The 10134-nt window shown below is 51.3% G+C and overlaps 1 protein-coding gene across 2 annotated transcripts in view; it reads left to right on the plus strand.

Annotated features, from left to right (window-relative positions):
• The window catches only part of Secisbp2l (SECIS binding protein 2 like), a 43517-nt gene extending 35454 nt beyond the window's left edge, over positions 1 to 8063 (plus strand). For both annotated transcript variants that reach the window (XM_023724035.1, XM_023724036.1), the window contains exons 17-18: positions 1632 to 1851; positions 4162 to 8063. In XM_023724035.1, the coding sequence (XP_023579803.1) occupies positions 1632 to 1851; positions 4162 to 4853 (912 nt within the window). In that variant the 3' untranslated portion in view covers positions 4854 to 8063. The remainder of the gene's footprint in view (positions 1 to 1631; positions 1852 to 4161) is intronic.
• The last annotated feature ends 2071 nt before the right edge of the window (positions 8064 to 10134 follow it).

The raw sequence follows: 10134 nt of genomic DNA on the forward strand, positions 1-10134 counted from the left end.
ATGTGGTGCTGGGGGATTGAACTGCGGTCCCTGTGCTTTGCTAAGCTTGTTCTAAGTAGGTGCTTTAGACCACTGAGCCATCTCACCAGCCCCGATAGCTCCATTCTTAATGAAATAGTGTGCCTCAGTTTTTTTTTACCATCTGCTAAAGCTCACCTTTGCTGTAGGCTCCCAGTCCTGATCCTCACATTTGAGGGTTTTCATTCCCTGATCCTAGTGTCTCAGTTATCTTCTCTCATTGCTGGGACAAATACCTGACACTCAGAATGAAGGAAGGAAAGGTTTATTTAGCTCTCAGTTACTGGAGGTTTCAGTCCATACTCAGCTGGGTCCATGGCAGAGCGGCACATGGCAGAGAGCAAAATGGAGGAGCAGTGGCAACAAGGACAACAGAGGAAATCTGTGTCTCTCTCTCTTACATTACATCCAGGCTATCCGCCCCAGGCTGGGTATAGCATTCATACCCATAATCCCAGTAGTACTAATACCAGTAATCCCAGTGGATCATGAGTTAATCTCAAACTTTAAAATTCCCTGTCCCATGCCTGCCTGAGGCATTTTAAAATTTTTTTGTCTTACATTCTTTTATTCCTAACAATTTATATTTTATTTATGTTATAAATCCAGTGTTAATCTCAAAATTATATATGTGTACCTGTTTTCTTTTTATTGGTTGCATTTAAATGTGCAGTTTATTGATCCCTATAAGTACTTGTCATGTAACTCCAGGGCCCATCCTGGGTGTGTTCTTTACCCTGCTGGTTGTTAGTATCCACCCCTTCAGAACATGCTTACTATACCTGCTCCTGCAGACAGGTGACTGTGCAGCTGGGCGAGGCGTGTCACGTGCATGTTTCCTTCTTGAGTTCATTTGCATCTTGTTAAGGTTTGCACTTAAAGAGCAGTGTGTTGATGAGAAGGTAGGAGTTGCTGTCTTGCCTGCCCTTGTCTGAAGGCACGTATTTGTTTATTTATTTATGTATTTTATTTTTTGTGGCCAACTCAGCCCGCCCTGGGATGGGGCTGGTGTGCCACGTGGTGCCAGGGATTGAACCATGACCCTGCGCGCTTGCCTAAGCAGGCACTTTAGACTGCTGAGCTATCTTGCCAGCCCTGATGGCACGTTTTTATATATAAGATTTAGCTACATTTATCAGTTGAACGTCTTTCTCTCACATTGTGTTTTACTGTGGGATTAAATTAAAGCTTGGAGTAGGAGTAAATGGATGCACTGGAAGTCGGATTTCTCTCGGATGTCCTTAGGCATAGTTAGTGAAGCGCAGCATTAACACTGAAATGTCACCGTTCTGTTAAATGCAGATATGGCCTCGCACTGACCATTTCTCTGGTGTTACTTATTCGCACCAATCTGTGCTGCACTATGGGTAGAGCTTCCAGTGATTAAGCTCTGTATTTTCCTCTGGCCAATGAACTCTCAGTATAGCACACACAGTGGCTGCAGTTAGCATCAAGAGCTGTTCTCGGGCTGGGGAAAATCAGACAATAAGAGTATTTTGTAAATTTCTGTGGTTTGCATTCAAATTTTGAAACAGTGGAAGTATTCCTTGTTAAAAACAGGAATAAAAAGCAGTTTTGAAAACGGGCTAATGCAAATCCTCATTTCTGCACAGAGCCTCTTTCATAAGCTGGTGGAGCTCACAGAGGAGGCCCGAAAGGCTTACAAAGACATGGTCGCAGCCATGGAGCAGGAGCAGGCCGAGGAGGCCTTGAGGAACGTGAAGAAGGTGCCGCACCACATGGGCCACTCCCGGAACCCGTCCGCGGCCAGCGCCATCTCCTTCTGCAGCGTGATTTCCGAGCCCATCTCTGAGGTCAACGAGAAGGAGTACGGTGGGTGTTGCAGCCCTTTTCCTGTTGTGTTTTGTGGTCCTGGCCTATCCCCAGCCCTTTTTGTTCTTTATTTTGAGACAGGCTCCTCCTGAGCTGTCCAGGCTGGCCTCAAAGCCTACCAAGGAGCTGGGATGACAAATGTGTGCCCCTGCGCCTGGCTGGTCACATTTTAAATGGCTGAAACAGAAGTAATTAAAGTGATTAAAACCTTTTGTAGATAACTTTTCACTCTTACCTTTTGCTTTTGTTTATTCTTCTTTGGCTGCTTTTCATTTTTGAGACAGGGTCTCACTCTGTTGCCCCGGCTGGCCTTGAGCTCTCACCCATCCACCCAGCTTGGCCTCCACGCCCAGCTTTTATCCTTATTTTTTTTAATCATTCAAAATTTGCTCAAAATCTTGGCTTAAAGAATTCCATTGAAGATGTTCATTACAGATTAGCACATTTGGAACTCAGCTCACACAGTGAGCTCAGGGAACTCCTGCCCCACTGCAGACTAGAGGTGGCCGGCAGCTGCAGCCTGCGAGGCCTCACCCCAGGCAGCTATCCCTGGCTGCGGGCAGGTGGAAGCGCTGCTTTTCCTTGAGCCCTGCCAAGGGGAAAGCAAGAGGGAAGGAGGAGGCGCGGACTATGTTCACTGCCTTGCTGTGCAGTGAAGTGCCAGGTGGCAGAACCAGTCTGCAGGGTCATTGTGCAGAGCTATGGGCTGAGGTGGAGGATCGTAGGTTCAGGCCCAGCCTGGACAGCTTAGTAATAGGGCATCAGTGTCTCAGAACAAGAGAGGCCTACTGAAAAAAGAGAAAGTCAGGCAAAGCTAGGGGCATGAGCAGATGACAGTGGTAAGCAATTGTCAGGTGGGACACACAGAGCAAAAGCACGTGGGAAGCAGCTCCAGAGACTGGCATGGAAAATTCTCAGAGGCTGATGGTTTGCATGACCTGCCAGGGGACTGCTGCAGGATTAATCACCTCAGGACTTCAGATGGCTTTAGGAGGAAAGCGTTGGAAGGAAATAGAAATGTGCATCTAAATCCTTAAGGCCTTAAAAGTTTTTTTTCATAATTAAAAACTAGAGCATTTTACTTACTGCCTTTTCCTGAAGCCGTTACTGCAGGGCAAACGTGGGGTCAGAGATGAGCCAACTGAGGCCCACGTGGACGCTGTCCCATTGTGGGGGGTGGCTCTGAGGACAGCTGGAGGGGGCAACAGGGGACGGATGTCTCAGGTAGGCCAGCATCAAGATGGCATGTGCTGAGGTGCAGTGAGCGTAGTGATGTGCGGGGCAGTGCTGATGGGCTCAGGGCGGGCTGGCTGTGCCCAGCTGAGGAGTGTGGACCCTGGCTAGGCTGAGGGAAGCGGGTGGACCGTGATGTGATCAGCTCCCAGAACCGCTGTGCAGCGTGGCAAGATGGGGAGGGCTCCAGGCAGCGGCAGCGGTGTAGTTGGGGCCAGGAGTGACCAGGCATGCAGTGCGGAGCTGTGACTGCATGGGCTGAGAAGAGCAGGCGCTTCTGCTCAGATACACAGGCAGGACCGCTCTGCCTGGGGTGGGGGTGGGGGACTCTGTCTCTTCAGACCCTCACTTGCCTTGACGTGCCTTGAGCCACCAGGCCGAGTGTGGCCCCGGATGCACGAGTTGCGCCCATACAGCCTGTTGAGAGCGTGGTGCCTGTGAATGTGCGAGCAATCGCGGTAATACAGCTATATTTACAAAACCAAAACTGGGTAGCAGAGCTGTTTCATCTCCTGATTCCCAGTACCTGTTTTTGCTTTACACCAGTTTTGTCACCACTGTGTCGCTTAGTCCTTTTGGTCCTCCTCAGTCAGTAAGCTATGCTGCATGTATTTCAGTCACCATGTACAAGGTTAGAAACATGTTTGCACATGCTGCTGTGAAGTGACTCAGGGCCGGGTGTCCTGCCGACCAACGTGCTGTGACACAGGCAGGCAGAGCTGATCCTGCTGGGCGCCCTGGCTGTGCCGTGTGAGCTGCAGTCGTCGGGCTCAAACCCGGGCACCAGGAAGTCCGCAACAGCTCGCTGAACGCGAGTGCTCGTGGGGAAGAGCTTCCACTTTCTGATGCATTCACGTTTGTCTCCTTGTGTCTTGGTTTTAAATGCACATTTTGGAGGATTTTCTTCCCTTCATGACATTTAAACTAGTATAAGAATAATCTAAAATTGTAATTTTTCCTACCATTTGTCAAGCCAACCATTTCTGGGTCTTATTCTCCCACCTTACTTTTGGGCTTTTAAATTCTGTGATTCTGAAACCATACTCTAGTTTGTAAAAATCTGTTTGCTATTTGTAGAAACCAATTGGAGAAACATGGTGGAGACCTCGGATGGGCTGGAGGCATCAGAAAACGAGAGGGAGGCCTGTGGTCAGCAGTGTGCTTCCGAGAGGCCAGGCAGGTTCCCGCCTGTGCCTGCTCCGGCAGGGAAGCGGCCAGCCCTGAGCCCCGCAGCCCCAGGCAACACTGCTTCCGCCCCCAGCCCTGGGAAGGCTGGGGCTGGCGACAAGGAGGAGGTGAGGCCGGATGAGCTGGAATGGGCTTCCCAGCAGAGCACGGAGACCGGCTCCCTGGATGGCAGCTGCCGGGACCTGCTCAGCTCGTCCATCACCAGCGCTACCAGCACTCTGGTACCTGGCATGCTTGAGGAGGAGGAGGACGAGGAGGAGGAAGAGGAGGAAGAGGACTACAGCCACGCGCCCATCTCGGTGGAGGTGCAGCTCAACAGTCGGATTGAGTCCTGGGTCTCGGAGACCCAGAGGACTATGGAAACCCTGCAGCTGGGGAAGAGCCTAGCGGGGCCCGAGGAGGACCGTGCGGAGCAGAGTGCAGATGAGGACGAGGAGGCGCCTGAGGGGCTGGAGCCTGGGCCGGACACTGTGGCCTGGACTCCGGATCACCAGGCCACGCCCGACCTGCAGAAGCCCAGCAGCTGCGGGACCGCGAGCCAGGAGCCTGCAGAGCCCAGCCCTGCACCCCAGCACGTGTAACTCAGGAACCAACAGCTCTGGGGCACAGGCCGCACCGCCCGGAAGTCATCTTGGCCACACCTCTGCTCCCAGCTGGTATTTCTATAGCACTTAACTGTCTCGCTCCAATCTGTAGCTTAGCTTTTAATTTGCATCTGGGTGTCTAAGAATCTGCGAAATTCAGATCTGTTTCAACTTCTTTTGTAATGAAAAATGTTTAAAAAAGGAAGACCAAGTTTGAAGGGAAGTAAATTTAAAATGCCTGTTTAAGTCATTTTGAAAGCTAGAGATCAGGTTCTGAGGATTAGTGTAGTTGCCAGTGTTTGTTTCAGGACTCTGGTTCCTTCACTCCAGTTGTCTGATCAGAGAGTCATTCATGCATCTTTCAAAAAGAGCTGGAGACAGGCTCAAAGGACTGGGTGGGAGGCTGAGGGCCACAGGCCCACAAGGAATCAAGCCAATGCTGCCTTCCTGTGGGCCACAGCGCACGTTTAGTCACCGATCCTCATTCTCCTTGAAGCGCGAGGAGGCTGACAGGGCCTCCCAGGCTTACGCGGGCGGAGGTTACCAGGAGCCTGGTGTGTGTCAGCAGGGTGGCACCCAGGAGGACCTCTGGGTTCAGTCTCAGACTTGCTTTCTGCTTACCTCAGGAACGGTCTTGTACATAGTCTGTTTACATAAAGACAGGTGAGGAACTGTGACGGCTGGCCGCGTGACGGCAGCACTTACGTAGGCTCCTGGTGTGTTCTCACTGGCCCGGTTCAGGACTCGCTCGAGATACAGATCAGATGGGGTATTGACACGTGTCCTGAGTGCAAAACTGCTTCATCTCTTTGAAAATATGCATTTTGTGCCTGGCCTTGGGCACCTTCCACACGGCAGTGACCATAGTTACTGACAGGAAGTCAGGGAAAGGAATTTTGCACAACTTCTAAGGTTATCCTGATGATCAAGGCTTAGAAGATGAGGTTTTAAAAGAGAAAGTCGTTTTAATTGTGCTGAACCTATTAGATGATTTAGAGTAGAAAGATATATGCATGTATTCATTTTTTAGCCATTTATGTATCTTGGTCCTTCTAGGAATGTGGGTACTGTTCTGGAGAAGCTTAGCCCAGTGAGCTAAACATCTGCTTGCTGGTTGGTCGGCGCCTGGGCCTTCGTGGTCCTGACCAGTGCAGTAGTGCGGGGAGAATTAGAGCGATGCACTTTCCTCTCCCGTCCACCTCCTCCTGCCTCCCCAGTGGCCCCCACACGCACACGGCACGCGCCGCGTGGCACGCTCACCAGCGCCCTCCCAGGCTCCTGTACACAGACAGCGAGGAGGGAGGTTCCCCCAGCTGGCTCCCAGAGGCAGGAAGGCAGAGGCGGGGACTGCTTGCCTGAACTCCCTGGGGTGCTGTGCTGCTCCTTGTGCTTTGTAATGCTGGCCCATCACTGCTAGAGAGGCCGGGCTCAGGGTGGCAGTGTAGGATTCGTGGGAAGGCGAGGGGCACTCGTCAGCTTGCCTAGGGTGCCCACAGGGCGGTGGCCCGCAGGCCCGCCCACACCGCAGAAAGTACCCACCTTGAAAGGCACACAGCTGGTAAGGAATGAAGCCCCTGCAGTGACCTGGACTCAGACGCGGCAGACCTTACTGTCTCCATAGGTTTGGAAGCGTCCGTGCATTTAAAGAAATGACAGAGGTTTTGAGCTACTGACAGTCCTGAGAGGGAGTTTTAAAACTTTTCCTACTTTTTATAGTGTCAGTTTCCTTTGCTCAGTGACAGTGACTCAGAGGACTCTTGATCTTAGGCAGTGGCTTTCATAGGGTTCTTGCAGTTTTGTCTTCTGGACAAGCATTGTTGTCTTTGATTTTTGACATTCGTATCAAAAGAGGAGTTGAGGAAAGCTCCCGAGCACGGTGAGCTGACTGCCGCGGCAGGGGCAGCGTTGGCAGCCTGCTGCTGCCAGCCAGCTACGGGACCACAGCCCTTTCCTGACAGGTCCTCTGGTGGACAGCTCGAGATTCGCCAAGAATGCCCTACATGCCCATTCGTGATGTCTTTCTCACTTGTTTCCATTGGGTAAGGTTTGGAATCTGTATATAAAATTACGGGCTTTCTGGGACGTGTGAGAATTAGGGAAGTTTAATTTTTGGAAGTAGGTGTGGTTCACTTGTTGGAGGGCTAGAAAGAGATCTAATAGGAAGACAAAGGGTTCATCAGCACAAAAAATGAATGGCGATTTTTTCTTGGTGTGTAGAAGTTGTTTTATTGGCAATAACAAATGTTAGGTTTCTCTTTCAGCATACAGGTGTATGACTTGCAGTATGGGTTCCAGTCCCTGAATTAGATATTTTGCTTTACTAGATTTCTTTGCCTTGAAGATTGCTTCTCAAAAGACAAATGTTCTCTTAGCTTAGTTTTTGGTTTAGCTATGTTTATAAATGATGTAATATATTTCTTTTGACTAAACATAGAAAAATAATGTGTTATACATTGAAGTTTTTACAGGTTTTGCCTGGAGGTCGTTTTTGCAGAGATGGTATTTTATATGCTTCCAGTATTTGGAAAAGAAGTAGTCAAAAGGAATTCACATAGTTTAAATATTGATAAATTAATATCCAAATAATGTACTTGTCTGATTTCTTGATCAGTTGGGGGAGGTAGGCGGGCTGGGAATTATGCTGTGCAGACGAGCAGTGAGCTCTACGTTCATTTTCAACATAAAACTGCTAAATCGTAACACATTGTTACTTTAATATATGTATAAAGAAGTATTACTGTTTATAAAGCTGCCGTTTGCTTTAAAAAGTTGTAAGTATTTTCTGTATGTGGTGCCAACCAGTTAGGACATTAATCTGCTCAAAACTTAATTATCTTTTTTGACTTAAGAAATTTTCTGTGCACTAACTTATGCAGACATCTCTCTCTCCCTGTGTCCTTCCACTGTCACACACATCATAGTCAACCAGATTTTTTGCTTACTCTGAAACATGAACCCTAATGAATGGTAAAAATGTACTTTGTTGGCACATCACATCTTAAAAGTATTTGTATAATTTTGTAATTTAATTTCTAACTATACCACACAAATTTATAATTTAATGTCTTAATTATTATGCTCTAATAAAAACTAGCGAAATCAGTATGAGCTGACATGAGGGGATTTTCATCCCGTTCTGTTGCAGTATGGCGGAGAATGGTTCAGTCACAAGGGGGACACTCTGGCGGGCCCTCCTGTACTAATAAACTGACATTGAATCCGAGGCTGTCATTTCAGGGGTGGGGAGGGGCGGGGCCAGCGGGGGGCGCCCGGCGGGGCCAGGGGAGGGCGGGGCCAGGGGAGGGCGGGGCCCGCGGGGTGGCAGGGGAGGGCGGGGCCAGGGGAGGGCGGGGCTCGCTCTGCGCACTGCGCACGCGCACGCGCTCCCTGGCCGCGGACGTCGTGGCTGCTGATTCGGGAGGGCCGGGTGAGGAGGACCCAAGAGGAGACAGCGCGGGTGCGGGCGCGACCTCCAGCGAACCGCCCTCGCCTCAGCGCGAGTCGCGGGCCACAGGCTGCGCAGGGGCGGACGGGAGCCTTCCCCAGAAAATGGGGACCGTAATCCTCACAGCCCTGGAGGGATGCGAGCCCAGACAGACCTGGCTCTGGGGCACTGGCGACAGGGCCAGGCTTCTGCCCTCGTGGGGAGGAAGGACGGACGGACGCGGCGCGGGAGCTGCCCTTTCCTGAACGCGGCGCTCCTCACTGGCCAGAAGGGGGCGCGCTGGGCACCCCCAGACGGCCTGGAGCTCCGCCCTGTGCGTGCGCGCTGCTTGCTGCAGTTTACTCCAGAAGATGTACCCTGTAGGGCAGCCTCGGGAGATGGGGAAGCGCTGTGGCAGTTCTGCCCGTGCTCTTGGCTTAGCTCGGACACCCGGCGTGTTACTTAACCGGCGTGAAGGGCAGCCTGTGAGTTGCGCCTCCAAAGCCGAGCCGCAGGGAACCCCTGCCCTGCAAAGTTGGATAATTCCTCACCCCCTCTCAATCCCTCGTTCCTCCTGGGCCGGCATTTCTTATCTTGATGCTGGTGATCTGTCGTCAGCCGTGGGGCCGGCAACCTCAAGAAACGAGGTTGGGTGTGGTGGTGCGCCTGAGGTCTCAGCACTTGGGAGGCCGAGGCAGGAGGATCGTTGCGAGTTTAAGGCCAGCCTGAACTGCATAGTGAGACCCTGTTTCAAAATGACCAAAAAAACAAAAACAAAACAAACAAAAAACAGAAAACCTCAAACAAAAGCCCCAAAAGGTTGGGTGATTGTGTGGCTGCTGAGTGATTGTGTGGCTCTGACCTAGCAGTGGCTGGAAGTGAGGGAGCCGCGTGTGAAGTCTGGAGCATCTGGGACTCGGGGTGTTGTCGGGTCGCACTGGAGCCTGAGACTGATCTGGGCCCTGGCGAGCCTGGAGCCTGAGATGGTGCTGGTTTGGGTCTCCCTAATAGCTTAGGCTGGCCTTGAACATATGGTGAGCTTTCCTGCCTCAGCCTCCCAGTGCTGGGATTACAGGCGTGGGTGCACCGCCCGCCTGGGAGTGGTATAGATTTCTGCGGCAGGAAGAAGTCCAGCTTCTTGGAAGCGACAGCGCCGCCCTGGCCTGGAAGCACCCGTCTTCCCAATGGGGGCCGCGCCAGCAAGGCCTTCCTCTTCCAAGCAAGAGCAGCATCCATGCAAGCCTGGGGATCCCAGCTCTTGTATTTACTTTTTTGTTTGTCTAACTGAACTGAAGAATTGCTTTGCAAACCCTCTGCTTGAGGAAAGAAAAATGAATTGAAATGTGAGCAATTAATTTTGCTTGTTAGCTCTGGTTAGAAAGAATTTTTGGGGAGCTGGGGAGATGGCTCAGTGGAATAAGTGCTTCTCTGGCGAATGCAAGGGCCTGAGTTCAATCCTGGGTTCTGCTGAAAACAAAAACAAACAAACAAACAAAACATTTGAAAACACAGGCTTCCCAACCATAGGAGAGGTTGCTAACCTCGAGTGTCCCTTCCTCTTGCTTCTCCCTTTCTGAAGCCAGCATCACAAGGCAAGTAGTGAGGCTGTGGGTGCAAGCTGGGGATCCCAGCTCTTGGGACGCACACCCACAGGCTGCTTGCCCAGGCCCAGGCCCACTCACAAGCACCCAGCGGCTTTGCCCTGCGCAACTTCTTGCCCGGTGGGCTTTCCCAGGCTCGATCCCTGCTCATTGACAGCCTCCCCAGCTTCTGGATGACCAAGGACACAGCATCGTTACCTTGTATTCTTTTCCCTAGCAGTCTTTCAGAGAAGGGCTTCAGCAAGCTGCAGCC

Source organism: Octodon degus, unplaced genomic scaffold (genome assembly GCF_000260255.1).
Source record: "Octodon degus isolate 3935 unplaced genomic scaffold, OctDeg1.0 scaffold00105, whole genome shotgun sequence".
NCBI lineage: Eukaryota > Metazoa > Chordata > Mammalia > Rodentia > Octodontidae > Octodon > Octodon degus.